Source organism: Nicotiana sylvestris, chromosome 8, assembly GCF_000393655.2.
Source record: "Nicotiana sylvestris chromosome 8, ASM39365v2, whole genome shotgun sequence".
NCBI lineage: Eukaryota > Viridiplantae > Streptophyta > Magnoliopsida > Solanales > Solanaceae > Nicotiana > Nicotiana sylvestris.
Window position 1 is genome coordinate 207,552,975 of NC_091064.1, and position 15,924 is coordinate 207,568,898.

A 15,924-nucleotide genomic window follows, 5' to 3' on the forward strand; every position below is an offset into this window, starting at 1 on the left:
CAATGTCCTCGGCTCTTCCCTGTTAGAGATTTGGGTGAACCTCACCCTGACTTGCAACGTTGCGCTAACTTTTGAGAGTTCGTTAGCCAATCGTTAGTATCTAACAATTAGATGGGTGTAAAGCCTACTGAGATTAAGGTAAAATACAATACCGAACTCGAAATAATAGAAGGTACATAATCAATAGGCACAGTAGCTGCTATTGAATCCATTCTATTTCTCACATAACATCCTAATTTCTACGTATCCATGCTACTGAGATTATTGCTGTTCTTCAGCGCACAATCTGAGGATATTAGTACGCTAAACATCCTATAACTCAAAAGAGAGGGGGGGGGACCGTTAAGGTCAAGAAGCAAACAGTTTTTATTAACAGCAACTGGAATTTCAAACTGTTCACATACATCGTGATCTTAGATCCTAAGATCGACAATGTTTGCTTAAATAGAAGGGGACCAAGACGGGGAACATCCTAGTCAATAAAAGAGATTTATTTGTACAACAAAACAACAATTGCTACTATAGAACTCTCGTCGTCTGATGAACTGGTCTTATTCCTTCTGTTCCTCATATCTAGTGTACTGGTAATCTTCAAAAAAGGAACCCTGAAATTTGCCAACCTTGGCAGGATGCAAGCAGTCAGTAAACAGGATAACTAAGCAGCTACAGTCTGCTCTTGATGATCTAATAACCAATCAGCAGGCCACCACTCTGGTTTAATTGCCCGGACCTTGACATCGTCCAGATCCCGCATTGTTAAAGAGCCTTTAAAGGCTTCATCTAAGCGCAGAAGACCCAAACCACGGCTTCCAAGGGCAGTTGTGACAGTTCCTACTTTCTTTCCAGACAATGCATCAACTACTTCTGACCTTGGAGCAACTTTTTGTTCCACCTCTGGTTTAGAAGGAGAATGGAGATTTGTCAAAGATTCTGAAGTATTATGAAGTACTTTGGCAAGTAATAAAAGAACTACCTTTTCCACTGTCATTCACAAACTTAAGGGGAAGCAAACGTTTTCGAATGACCCCACGATGATGTGTGCGAGCAATGAGTTCTTGGCCCACATAGCATCCTTTATCAAAGCTTATTCCATTTAAACCAGCTAGATTGTACTCGAGAGGGACAGCTTCTCCTGAAAATGAAGACGGCGATCAACAAACTTTCCAGACACAAGAGAGCTCTTATCTTACATGAAGTAATAATTTTGTAATATTGTTACAATTCTAACTTACTATCAATAAAGGTAGATATATTTTATGACGACTAAAGATAGGAATAAATGAAACTCAATTCCATTTTAGGACGCAAAAGTTCTAAAGCTCTCACAGGATCCATTTCCCTGCATCTGGGGTATTTTAGACTTTTGGACATTCTAGATTCTCTAATTGATATATTCTCATAAAACAATCGCGTGGAAAGAAGCTGAAAGGCGAAATACATAGTTTAACCATCCAACTTACACTCAAATGCCTGTTACACACCTGTTGACCACGGGTATAACTTTACACACCAAACCTTTCAAATGTGTGTCAATTACACACTACTTTTGACCAGCCCCGTTAATATTCAATGTTGTGTATACATGCGCTTATTTAAATTAAAAAACAAACGATTCTTTAATTAAAATGGACAAACCGACCCTTTTCTTAATTCCGACCCAAAAAAGATCCGACCCTGTTAATTAAAAACAACTCCGCGACTAGATTAACAAACATAATTCCATTTTCAAATCCCTTCTCTTCAGCCCTAACCTTTGAGGTTAGTATTCTTCATTTTCAAGTTAGTATTCTCATTTTAGGTTGTTCAACCATTTTGATTTAGATGAGTGGGTCGAAAGTGTTAGGGTTTATTTGGCTTTATTTGGATTTTTCTGAAATTGGTTCCTTTTAATATGAAGAAGATGAAAATGGTTGCTTTTAATAAGAAGGAGATGAAGAATTGGGCGTTAGGGTTAAGAAAATGGGCCCAATTCCAGTAATTAGCAGTTGTAATTTGTCAGGTGAGGCAGAAAATAATTTTTCACGCGCCACATTGGTCGTGTTTCACACGTCCCAGAGGCTGGTCAAAAGTAGTGTGTAATTGACACACATTTGAAAGGTTTGGTGTGTAAAGTTATACCCGTGGTCAACAGTTGTGTATCAGGGATTTGAGTGTAAGTTGGATAGGTAAACTATGTATTTTGCCAAGCTGAAAAGCATACTTCCACAATGACAACCTCCAAGTGTGGAAACAACTTACTTGGAAAAGATGTACAAATATTACCCAAAAAGGCAAGATGAAATTCTTATGTTATTAGTCTATCAATTCTTTCTATCTTTGTTTATCATCCTCAATATTGACCTTTGTCAAAGGAGCTAATCTTCCCACAGACCAACTAAGCAAACTAATGAAGCAAGCTGCTACAGCCCACCAACCCGTCAAACCTACGCTGGCTCCCTTACCAAGGAGAAAATACCTTTTACTCTCCCCGGCAAACTTACCTCCAACTCCTACAAACCATCACACCTACCACATAAACCACCGAAGATAGCAGACTAATAGCCTGTTTGGCCAAGCTTCTTTTTGGCCAGAAGTGCTTTTTTTTTTTTTGCCAAAAGCACTTTTGGCCAAGCTTTTGGAAGAAGAAAAAGTACTTTTGAGGAGAAGCAGAAACAGTTTTGGAGAAGCAGAAAAAAATAGCTTCTCTCCTAAAGCACTTTTTTTAGAAACACTTTTGAGAAAAATACACTTAGAAGCAGTTTTTTAAAGCTTGGTCAAACACTAATTGTTGCTCAGAAGTGCTTTTCAAACTAATTAGCCAAACACAAACTACTTCTCACCAAAAATACTTTTGAGAAAAACACTTTTGAAAAAAAACACTTCTCAAAATAAGCTGATTTTTGCAGCTTGGCCAAACGGGCTATAAGTGGAGAAAGAAATTGCTAGAGGACATTCAGCTGCGGTTTTCCCCGGGGGTAGTGAAGCAAGATGCATATGGCTGAAGAGCCATTATGACTTTTGCACTCAAGTTTCAGTTGGTCGATTGCAACGGTAGGACTAACAAGCTTGGACACACAGATACACACACGCACACGCACAAAAAAAGGGGGAGTTAAACGTGCTAAACACAAGAACATAAAATGAAAATTCAACGTGCTAAACATGAGAACATACGATTTGAATTTATAACCACAAGGACGGAGAAAGGTACTCAAGTGGAAACACATAGCTCAGGAAATTCTATACTATTGATCAATCGAGGCGCACCTTTAGGAATCTCAGCTGATCCTTCTGCAACTCCCTTCTCCAACCTCCAGAGAAGATAATTTTCTTCATTTGTCTCTTTGTCTGCCTCAACCAAAGGTGCTGTCGCGAATATCAAAATATATGAGCAGCATATACAAGCTCTACGAGTGATATGGCATGTCAAATTACATATTAAAGATTATGCTTGATCATGTGGAAATAAGTACTTAGATGACATGCCCAAGAGCCTATTATACTAACAATAATCTGATTTGTTCAAAGTCAAATTCTGCATCTAAGGGGCGTATCAATGAAGGTGCAGAAAACAAGCCAATACAGATCAGCAGGATATGCTGCTGAGACAACTTGTTTGTGGACCAAACGAGAAACGGAAAAAGGTGGAGCACTGGAAAGGTAAGTAACCAAAACTTACGTGTTATATTGGATGGAAAAATACCCCTGAATCCAAGACAATCTAATCTGGGATCTCTATACCATAGCCACCCACGATTGTTTCCTTGTGCAGATGACTGGCCAGAGAGATCAAACCCACCACCCCATCCAAGGGAGGCAGCCTCTGGCTCTACAGAGGATTTCTGATCTAAATTTTGGCCAAACCTCTGCCAGCAACAGAAGTCATCAGCCACGCTCTCTATATGAACCTTAGACCTCAACCTATACCTGCATAAACAATACACGTATCTTTAACAAGAGTCGAACAAATAAGCAATAAAATAGTAAAAGTAATTGTATCCAATGGATCAATATCTCCAAAATCAATTGATCAATCATTTCAGTGTCTCCTCAAAGTAAACCTTTCATGAAAAGAAAACCAAGTTTCGACCACTGTAACGAGCAGCAGCAACTAGGAAGCAACTAGCAAGCAACAACATCACTCACAGTCTCAAACAAGCTGGGGTCGGCTATATGAATCCTCGCTTCTCCATTTAAGCTCAACTCAAGTCCTCATCATATCAACTAAAGTATAAGTATATATATAAGTATAATGATAATAACAATATTAGAAGTTCTCTAACAAGACTAAAACCTATTCCCAACTAGTAGATATCACCTACCTATTCCCAACTAGTAGACATCACCTATATAGATCTTTTTCTTCTATTGTGCCTATCTTATTCAAAAAAAGTTGTAGGTTTTTCGAAACAACTTCATTCGATGTGATTTTAAGTCTACCCGCTCCCCTTTTAACACTCACTCACCATAATTTCACACCTCCGGAGCGAGTGCATGCAGAGACGGATCCAGGATTTAAGTTCTATGGGTTCAATCTCTTAGTTAGGGGTTCATATCTATTCTTTACTACAATTTTAGTGGATTCTATACATAAATTAAAGGTATTGGGTTCAGATGAACCCGATACTACTTAGCTGCATCCGCCCTTGGGTGCATGGGTACGTTGACACAGGACATGACCAAACCATCTCAAGTTATTCTATCCTCGGTGTTCGTAGTTATCCTTAATGCATGCAATAAGGAGCGGCCTGAATGCAGATGATTCACATAACCAACCTTATCTAGTTTATGATTGAAACATAGCTAATTGATAGCTACATTTGCAATTATGGACATCGTAGTCTTCATATCACAATTTACATGAATTTGATGAGCAAATGACATAAAGCAACACACTTGAATCAAATAACATGAATAGACAAATAGCAAAAAAGAGTCTCACTTTTTTAATATCTGCAGAAGCTCATCCAATTCAGAGCCATCAACATCTGCAAACAATTCAAGCTCCCCCGGGTCAGGTCCCGGCCCAGAACCAGTCCGATCAAGCTTCTCATCGGGCCGAGGCGGCCTGTACAAGAACATATCATATAAAAATCTTCCTTGAGGAGTCAAAAGAGCTGCATACACTGGCGGAACCGAAACGAATGGGACATTCGAAGAGGCCAAGGTGGTCCTATCCTGATCTTGTGGGTCCCCTAACCTCCGTACATCGTTGGTAACGAGACCTTGAAGGAATTTAACGGTGTCGGGTCCGGTGAATCGGATAACAGATCGGGTCTTGAGATGGGTTGCCATGGGCCCCGCATTTTCGAGCTGAGTGGAGAAGCATCTGTAAGCGTTTGGTTTGAAGAAGTAAAGAGATTGTTTGAAACGGTGCATTGTTAAAGCGTGGGCGACGGTTGTGGGAGGTATGAAGATGGCGGGTATATGAAACTGAGACCGAGACACGTGGGGTTTAGACGGTGCTACGACAGCCACGTGGTGGCTGGAGAAGGCAGTTGTGTGTTACGTGTTCGATGAAATTTCCCAGAGAAAAATACCCAGGTCCTAAAAGAAAAGGAAAATCGTACCAAGCCACACTCTCAAAAATCAAAATTGTGGTTTCTTCACCCCCCCCCCCCCCCCACCTAGCAAAAGGAGAATAAGTTAAGTCGCATATAGTATTATTTTATTTTCTAATCAAGAAATGGGAATGAAGATGAAGATTGTTGTTCTTCTCTTCACAGCTTGGGATGGGAAGGAAACCCAACTTGTTTTGCGACTTCAATTTGAAAATGTATTTGGACATACTTGTCAAACATATTTTCCAATTTTATTTTGGAAAAATATGTACTATATAATTTTCAAGTTTTGGGATTTTGGCCCAAAATCAGCCATTGGGGTGATTTTGAAATTTTGCCAAAATATAGGTAAAATTTATGGCCAAACATAAGTTTTGAAAATAAATCCCAAATTTAGTTTGGCAAAATTCATGACAAAATTCATGGCCAAACGGGCCTTAGACTAGGAAGACAGACCCGTTTACTGACGAACTACTTGTATTTTTAGGACAAAGGAGAAATAAACCTTGAAACAAATTGTCATTGCTTTTAAAGATGAAATACTGCAATAAGATATACAATTAAAAATTTATTATTTTAGCTAAAAAATTTATTTAGTTAAAAATAATGGAGCTCTAGTAAAAAAAATTATTGATTTCTTCAAAAAAAAAGAGAGAGAAAATAAACAGTTAAAATAAATACTTGTTACATCTAAATAATAATAATAATAACAACAACAACAACAACAACATATCCATTTTAATTCCACATAATAGAGTTTGGGAAGCATAGTGTATATGCAGACCTTAACCTTACCTTGTGGAGGTAGAGAGATTGTTTTCAATATACCCTGTTTACTTAAAATTGTTGCAGTTAAATAAGAAAAGAAAATTCACAACTTGAATTCTATTATTTTTGCTTAAACTTTTTACTTGGCGAAAATAATGGAGTTTCGATTAAGTCCTTTTTACATATTTGGCCCGAAAATTGCACAATTTGAAGAAACTAAAAAACATTTAAAGTTGATGTAAAGATGCATTGATACATGAAAAAGCAGAAGAAATACTCAATAAAAAATAAATAAATTATTATTTACGACTATACAGTAATTCAGTTAAAAAATAATACCATAAAAGATAAAATTTTAATTTTTCACCGCTCTCAAGCGCCTAAAATTTAGGTATCAGTAGGGCTGCTTATCGGGCGGATTGGGCGGTTATTTACTCTTAACGGTTTGGCTTATCGGTTATCGGCTTTTAAATGTATTAATCTGCTAGCCACCCGATAAGATATCGGGCGGTTTGTCGGCCTAATTCAATCTATATTGCGTGCATTAATTGTTTGCTAACAGCGTAGCATACAAATTCAGAAATCAAAATTTTATGTCCAATCACCTCATTCTTAAACTTCACAGTGACATAGCTACGACATGAATACATGCTAAAGAACGCGTTCATGCAGTTGGATCGAGCCATTGCCCCTGTTGAAATCATGCTCACTACTGCAACTAAAGTCATGCAAATTTTGATCCCTCTCGATCCTATCATTTTGTCTTGTGACAGATATGTTTATAACCAATTTTCCCGCACAACTAAGGGAAAACAAAGAAAAAAATAGACTAGTTGCTTTGCTTCTTTGGTGGAGTAGGGGGCCCGAGATTTATACATTTTGCAAGGGGATAATTATTTGTCTTCTGATTACAGAAGGGAATACATTGGTTAACTAATAAAGATTCATCAGCTAAGATTTCCAATAACGTGTCATTAATTCGGTGTCATTAATCCGTATACCATAAGCATTGGCTGATGACCAAACTCCTAGTAATAGAGTAGATAACTTTGTTGATTTTGATGGATTATGCAGAAATAACCTCGTAATGAATCAGACTCGAGCTCGAAGGCGAGGCATCGAGTCCAAAGATCGAAGTGTCTGTCGAGACCTAGGCCAGCAGCAGTCGAGACTAAGTTCAACCATCTTCGGGTGACAACGGTATAGCTTGATAACGGAAAAGGAGAGATATCGGCGATTGGTCGAAGATCGTGGCGTGGATCTCAGAACGGATCAATCTACAGCGGTTAATCAGATGTTAATATGGTTTCCTACTATAATTAGAAGTGTACGTTATTTAGGATTCCTCTATTATATAAAGATGGATCCCATTCATTTGTAAGAATCATTGTTCACAGATAAGAATATACACACTCATTACTTTCCTGCTATTTCACTTAATGTTCATCAGAGTTGCTTTGTCTTTTACTGTTCTTATTGTTCCACCTCGAGACTATCTCGAGTCGAGGTCGAGACCTGGCTATCATACTGGTTTGATTTATTTTATTTCTAATTTATTCATTTACTTTCTTGCTTATCAATTGGTATTGGACGAAATCACATATCCTTAAAACTACAACATAAGTTTAATTGTTATCCGAATTTGAGGGTGAACAGTTTGGCGCCCACCGTGGGGCTAAGGATAATACTGATTGTTCGGTGCTGATTCTGATAACACACATTGTTTTACGCTTGTTCTTGTCAAGTATCTTTGCTCTCAGGTTAAAATATGTCAAACTCACAAAACGCACCCACAAATGGTGACCATGGTCTCAGGTTTCACGGAGAAAATAACAATGTAATTGCTCCAGGAGCCGAGGTGCCACAGGCTAATCTCAGGGGAGCACCGGTTGCCAATCCAGTCGATTTCAGTTCCCACGTTGCTTTAAATGCGAATCTCGAAGGGAGTGTATGCGGAGAAGGCCGATCTGGTGGCTAAGGAACATAGGGCAGAGGAGACGGAGGAGTTAGTCTCCAAGTGATATTCGAGATGCTACAAGCCCAGCAGACCGCTATTGCTCAACTGCAAATCAACATAGAACTCTAAGTGGGGTCGAGCCAGAAACCACTCGTCGTACCAAACCAGTGCCAGAAAGGTTGAATGCTAACGAATCGGGGACCGATCCTACAATAATGAAAAATGCTCGAGGAGCTCACCATAATAATTGAGTCAGGAGAGAAGAAAATCGAAGCTAATGATAAAAAAGTGAAAAGATACAACTCCCGAGTTGATCAGATACTAGGGGCACCACCAATCTTGAAAGGGATAGATTCAAAGAAATTTGTACAAAAGTCATTCCTTCCTAGCGCGGCTCCGAAACCCTTTGCAAAGAAGTTTCGTATGCCGGACATACCTAAATACAATAGGACTACCGATCCCAACGAGCATGTCATCTCCTACACATACGCCATCAAGGGTAACGATTTGGAAGATGATGAGATCGAATCTATTTTATTGAAGAAATTTGGGGAAACCCTATCGAAGGGAGTAATGTTTTGGTACCACAATCTACCACCAAATTCCGTTGACTTGTTTGCCATGTTGGCAGACTCCTTCGTAAAGGCACATGCCGGAGCCATAAAAATTATGCCAAGGAAATTAGACATTTTCAAAGTAAGACAGAGGGATAATGAAATGTTGAGGGAGTGTGTATCCCGATTTCAAAAGGAACACATGAAGTTACCACCGGTCACAGACGATTGGGCCGTTCAAGCTTTCACTCAGGGATTGAATGAACGAAGTTCGATAGCATCACGTCAGCTGAAGCAAAATTTGATCGAGTATCCGGTTGTAACTTGGGCAGATGTACACAATCGGTACCAATCAACGATCAGGGTCAAGGATGACCAATTAGGAGCTCCTTCCGGTTCAGTGCACCCTGTCACACCTCATTTTTCCGCCCCCGCGAGGGGTGAAGCAGTTTTTCCAATTAAAAGACAATCGAAACGGGATTTGTTTATTTATTTCAGAGTCGCCACTTGGGAGATTTAGGGTGTCCCAAGTCACCAATTTAATCCCGGATCGAGAAAAAGAATGACTCTGTATTATAGTCCGCGAACCAGAAATCCAGATAAGGAATTCTGTTAACCCGGGAGAAGGTGTTAGGCATTCCCGAGTTCTGTGGTTCTAGCACGATCGCTCAACTGTCATATTCGGCTTGTTTATCTGATTTTTTATACAATTATGAGCTTATGTGAAGATTTTAACCTTTAGCCGCTTTTATTATTATTTATTTATTGTTATTATTTTACGGAGAATTGCAACATTGTGAAAACGTATTTCAAACCACATCGCAATCAATGCACCCCATGGTTATCGACACATTTCGACTCCGTTGAGATTTGAATTTGGGTTACATAAATGCACACTCATATTTAAGAAAATGATTTGTTAAAGACGCGCCTAGAACGACTAGCGTATTGTTGTTTTGGGAAAGGTCGTAAAATTTTTCTAGACGGCCAACTCCGATGTTCTAAGTAATTAATGTATACATTTGTGAGGGCCCCGCAATCTATACATTTTACTAGGCGAGGCTCATCTCATTTATTTTAAATGGACAAATCCTAAAGCGACTACATTTTTTCTATTAAGTTTAGTCTCTAAAATAAAGAAAGAAAATCCTAATTAATTAGGAGTTAGAAAAAATTAAGAACATGTAACATACTAATTGCTAGATTAGGACCAATATTAAATGAAAGAATTTTAAAGAAAAAATTCGAAATTATAAATAAAATAAGAAATTCGACAACTAATATTCAAAAGAAATCAAATATAGCTAGATTGAAGCTCGCATTGTTACATAAAAAAAACAACTATTGGAATTAATTATTCATAACCATTTGAAACTAAATTTAACCACAATTACTAAAGCTTATTAGAAAGATTATTAAACTTAAACATTATCTAGTCTTGTTTGGCTTTAACTAAATTTAACTATTCATTCATGATTGACCTACTGTTGACCGTATTAAAACTTTCATAGCTAGTGAATTAACCCATTTTGCCAAGCTGATTCACTAAAGACCCACTTATGTTATTTTCTCTTATTCCAATTATTATTCAGTAATACATGAAATAGCCTAAATACAATCAATAAAAGGAAGAAAGAAAAAGCGAAATCAAAACTTCAAAATTCCATTCTTCATATGTATTCATGCTTCCACATTATTATCTAGTAATAGCTAGTATTACAGTCGTGTACCTGGTATTGGAAACAAAAGAAGATAAAGATGAGAATCAGCAGCAGTAGTAACAATACAGCACAACAACAACAACCCAGCAACAGTAACAACCCAGGAACAGAGTTTGCAAACCGGTGGAGTAGTAATCCCGAAAAAGAAGCTTCAAGCTTCGATGAAACAACAACAATTAATGCTGATTTCAAACAATGAAGGAAAGTATAAGATTTTTTTTTCAGTTTTTGTTCTCTCCTTTAGTTTTGAAATTTCTCTCCCAAAATTCTTCCAAAAAATCCCCTCCCTTTTTTTAAGTGTCAAATGAGTCTCTTATATACCCAAAGCAAGATCCAATCTTCTTCCACTATGTGCACCCTTTAACTTTTATTATTACCCACACTTTTATTTTAGTAAAAGTAGTCAACGTGGGCCTCCGTGTTTCCTCTTTTTGAAAAATAGTCAAAGTGGGCCCCCATGTTCCCTCTTTTTGAAAAGTAGTCAAAGTGGGGCCCCTTGTTCCCTCTTTTTGAAAAGAAGACATCATTATCCACCTTTTCCTTTTTGCTTTTATCATTACGTCTTGTCCCCCACCATAATTAAATAATCTGTAATTGGTTAATTTCCGTATTACCCCTAAAACTACTGTTACTGCCCTGATTCAAAATCTATTATAACTTCAAAAATCTATCCAAATAACAATTATCGCACATTTAAATAGCAATTAACTATAAAAATCACACAATTTAGACGTTAAATGCTAAAAATGCAACTTACATTATTTTTATGATTTTGTAAAACAAACTTAAATAAATACTAAATGCAAATGCGACATATTTTTGTAATTTTTTATTAATTTAACCAATAAACACGCACAGACAGAAACAAATAATTATCCAAAATGTCACAAAAATTCTCAAAATTGCACACCAAGGAAAATCGTTTTATTTTGAATTTTTGGGAGTAATTCTTTCATAGGGCAAAAATCACGTGCTTACAGCTGTCCCTCTTTGCCCGAAGACACGAAGGGTTTTCGTGCAAAGATAAAGTGAGCGATTTTTGCCCATCCGAGTACTCCGTGTGAAGCATTTTTTGAAAAATATTCAACCAAACCTTTGCTTCAAAGGTTTCCTACATATCCCTGGCTAGAAGGGAATCAGGTTAATGTAGTTCGGGAAGTTTTGGTATCTGGGACTACCATGGGACTGCAATGTTACTGTTGTTGCATGCTATTACCACTGCTTACCGATCTCCTTGTTACACCGTACTTAAAAGAAAACAAGAAGCTAGGCTAGACTACGGATCATAAGATCTCATCTATCTTCAACTTGTTCTTGTTGCCTTGCTTTCTTGTCGGCTTGTGTTTCTTCCGGTGCTTTTCTTCTGAGACTTTGGGGATGACACTGGCCTTTTGCCTTTCTGAATACCGGTTTTCATCATTTTGTTCGGTCCATTGGGGATATGGCTTCCTTCATTAAGCTTTTCGGCGGTTCCTCTGGGGATACGGCTTTCTTCATAAGATTTGTTATGCTGGGCATAATTTAATGTTCACAAGCCGCTTCTTTCAAGGCGCGTCCTTTCTTCCTTTTGACTCAGGCGCTTGAATTTGTGTTGGGACCTCTTGTTGCAACCTTCTGCTTTCCGGTGCTGGGGATTTTTATTATTTCCTGCTGGGGATTCCTGTTGTAACCTTCTGCTTTCCGGAGGGGCTACTGATTTCAAGACCTGAAGTATAAGACTGAAACGTATTCCTCTCGTTATACAGGTGGGCGCCTGAGACGTGAAATGTAAAGATTGAAAAGTATTCCTCTCGTTATGTAGGTGGGCGCTTGAGACATGAAATGTAAAGACTGAAAAGTATTCCTCTCGTTATACAGGTGGGCGCCTGACTTCAACAGCAACTTTGAAAAATAAAACGCCTTTCCTCTCTTCAGGCGGGCTCCTGACTTCAACAAACAACTTTGAAAAATAAAACGCCTTTCCTATCTTCAGGCGGGCTCCTAACTTCAACAAACAACTTTGAAAATAAAATGTCATTCCTTTCTTTAGGCTGGCGAGATTTCAACAATTTTTAAAAATAAAAAACGTCTTTCCTCTCTTCAGGCGGGCTCCTGACTTCAACAACAACTTTGAAAATAAAATACCATTCCTTTCTTTAGGCTGGCGAGATTTCAACAACCCTTTTTAGAAATAAAACGTCTTTCCTCTCTTCAGGCGGGCTCCTGACTTCAACAACTTTGAAAATAAAATGTCATTCCTTTCTTTAGGTTGGCGAGATTTCAACAACTTTTAAAATAAAACGCCTTTCCTCTCTTCAGGCGGGCTCCTGATTTCAACAACAACTTTTGAAAATAAAGTGTCATTCCTTCCTTTAGGTTGGCGAGATTTAAACAACTTTAAAAATAAAACGTCTTTGCTCTCTTCAGGCGGGCTCCTGACTTCAACAACTTTGAAAAATAAACGTTTTTCCTCTCTTCAGGCGGGCTCCTGATTTCAACAATAACTTTTGAAAATAAAGTGTCATTCCTTTCTTTAGGTTGGCGAGATTTAAACAACTTTAAAAATAAAACGCCTTTCCTCTCTTCAGGCGGGCTCCTGACCTCAACAACAACTTTGAAAAATAAAATGTCTTTCCTCTCTTCAGGCGGGCTCCTGACTTCAACAAGAACTTTTGAAAATAAAATGTCATTCCTTTCTTTGGGTTGGCGAGATTTAAACAACTTTAAAAATAAAATGCTTTTCCTCTCTTCATGCGGGCTCCTGACTTCAACAACTTTGAAAATAAAACGTCTTTCCTCTCTTCAGGCGGGCTCCTGATTTTAACAACAACTTTTGAAAATAAAGTGTCATTCCTTCCTTTAGGTTGGCAAGATTTAAACAACTTTAAAAATAAAATGCATTTCCTCTCTTCAGGCGGGCTCCTGACTTCAACAACAACTTTGAAAATAAAATGTCATTCCTTTCTTTAGGTTGGCGAGATTTAAACAACTTTAAAAATAAAACGTCTTTCCTCTCTTCAGGCGGGCTCCTAACTTCAACAACTTTGAAAAATAAAACGCCTTTCCTCTCTTCAGGCGGGCTCCTGATTTCAATAACCCAAAATATCCTATTTTGAGGGTGGATGAACCCAAAATATCCTATTCGAGGGTGGATGAACCCAAAATATCCTATTCGAGGGCGGATGAACCCAAAATATCCTATTTGAGGGCGGATGAACCCAAAATATCCTATTCGATGGAGGATGAACCCAAGATATCCTATTCGAGGGCGGATGAACCCAAGATATCCTATTCGAGGGCGGATGAACCCAAGATATCCTATTCGAGGGCGGATGAACCCAAGATATCTTATTCGAGGGCGGATGAACCCAAGATATCCTATTCGAGGGCGGATGAACCCAAAATATCCTATTCGATGGCTGATGAACCCAAGATATCCTATTCGAGGGCGGATGAACCCAAAATATCCTATTCGAGGGCGGATGAACCCAAGATATCCTATTCGAGGGCGGATGAACCCAAAATATCCTATTCGAGGGCGGATGAACCCAAGATATCCTATTCGAGGGCGGATGAACCCAAGATATCCTATTCGAGGGCGGATGAACCCAAGATATCCTATTCGAGGGCGGATGAACCCAAAATATCCTATTCGAGGGCGGATGAACCCAAAATATCCTATTCGAGGGCGGATGAACCCAAAATATCCTATTCGAGGGCGGATGAACCCAACTAGGAAGTGCGTCTCCTACGAGTAAAACTTGTATGAACCAAAATCAGGAAGTGCGTCTCCTAAAGCAAAATATAACTTGAAAGACCCAGCCTAGGAAGTGCGTCTCCTAGGGGTGGAACTTCAATGATTCAAACTAGGAAGTGCGTCTCCTACAAATGAACTTAAATGAACCAGACTAGGAAGTGTGTCTCCTAGGGGTGAAACTTAAATCATTCAAACTAGGAAGCACGTCTCCTACAAATGAACTTAAATGAACTAGACTAGGAAGTGCGTCTCCTAGGGGTGAAACTTTAATGATTCAAACTAGGAAGTGCGTCTCCTACAAACTTAATTTAGGAAGTGCGTCTCATATGCATGAAATTTTAATTTAGGAAGTGCGTCTCCTATGCATGAAATTAAACTTAGGAAGTGCGTCTCCTATGCATGAAATTAAACTTAGGAAGTGCGTCTCCTATGTGTAAAAATAACTCAAGAAGTGCGTCTCCTATGAGTAAAAATAACTCAGGAAGTGCGTCTCTTATGGGAAAAATAACTTAGGTAGTGCGTCTCCTAGGGTAAAAATAAACTTTTAGGAAGTGCGTCTCCTATGGGTGAAACCTTAATGATTTTGAACTAGGAAGTGCGTCTCCTATGCCTGAAAATAAACTTAGGAAGTGCGTCTCCTATTGGTAAAACTAAACTTAGGAAGTGCGTCTCTTATTGGTAAAACTAAACTTAGGAAGTGCGTCTCCTATGCGTGAACCATTTCCTTAAAAACTTGTGTTGTCTTCCCTTCGAAACTGCTGGGGATAACACTGCTGGGGAATTATTTACTTACCTGTTGGGGGATAAAATGTTATCAGCTGGGGATAACGCTGTCGAGGATAACACTGCTGGGGGATTCTGATTCCTTCAGAACTAGTGCTTCACTCTTCGGAAGGCTACTGGGAATGATACTGGCCTCTTGCTTTTTCCGAGTACAAGTTTCATCCTTTTGTTCTGTCCGCTGGGGAACAACTTCCTCCATTGAAACTTATTATGTTGGGGGCAACACTGGTTCCAAGACCACTTTCCTTGAGACTGGTGTTATCTTTATTCTTCCCCAAATGGGTACCTGACTTCAAGAAAATTTTCTAAATGGAAGGAAAATTTTCTGCCCCAATTTGATAATCTCCCTTGTGGCATGCATTTCCGTCATCAATGCCATTTCCTTTACCTGTTTCAAATCAAACAAAATTTGTTAGTTTAAAACGCGGTGGTTGGTTGTGATACTCCTACTGGGATGGCTTTTCCCTTTCTCCTTCCTTGCTCTGCATTCCAAAACTTGTTGGGGATGATATTATTTGCTGGGGATAATCCCTTTCTGCTGGGGATATCCCTCTTCTTTTGTGGCATAGCTCAGAAACTGGCATTTTCCCGACCTTTTAGTCTCGTATGAATTTCCCAAGTCATGCTCATTGTTCTCCTTGCTTTGTCCTTTCTTGATTTAGACCATTTGGATGTTCTAATCGGATCCGGTCTTGAATAATTGGAAAGCTGATGGCAGATTTTGAAGTCATTTCTCACTTGTTCTGACCAAACAGACTCTACTGGGGAATTTCTCTATGAAAGGAGAAAGATAAAAAGGAACAGAATAAAAGACAAAGGAAAAAGATGACTCTTTAACAAAAGAAACTATAAATAAAAACCTATC

General features: G+C 38.6%; 1 protein-coding gene across 1 annotated transcript; it reads right to left on the reverse strand.

Moving 5' to 3' along the window:
• Positions 1–348: 348 nt before the first annotated feature.
• On the reverse strand, positions 349–5,679 carry LOC104212976 (putative transferase At4g12130, mitochondrial). The gene is made up of 5 exons (XM_009762349.2): positions 4,922–5,679; positions 3,659–3,906; positions 3,247–3,345; positions 974–1,132; positions 349–894 (listed from the first exon to the last, which is right to left on the reverse strand). Exons 1-5 carry the CDS (start codon positions 5,356–5,358, stop codon positions 656–658), a joined length of 1,182 nt encoding a protein of 393 aa, XP_009760651.1. The 5' UTR covers positions 5,359–5,679; the 3' UTR covers positions 349–655.
• Positions 5,680–15,924: the final 10,245 nt, after the last annotated feature.

Excerpts from the sequence above, each read along its gene's own strand:
- LOC104212976 (XM_009762349.2), bottom strand. The coding sequence starts at position 5,358 with ATGCACCGTTTCAAACAATCTCTTTACTTCTTCAAACCAAACGCTTAC. Across the intron at positions 3,907-4,921 it reads CTTCTGCAGATATTAAAAAA|GTATAGGTTGAGGTCTAAGG; the intron begins GTGAGACTCTTT and ends TTGTTTATGCAG. Across the intron at positions 895-973 it reads TGTGAATGACAGTGGAAAAG|AGGTGGAACAAAAAGTTGCT; the intron begins GTAGTTCTTTTA and ends CTTCTAAACCAG.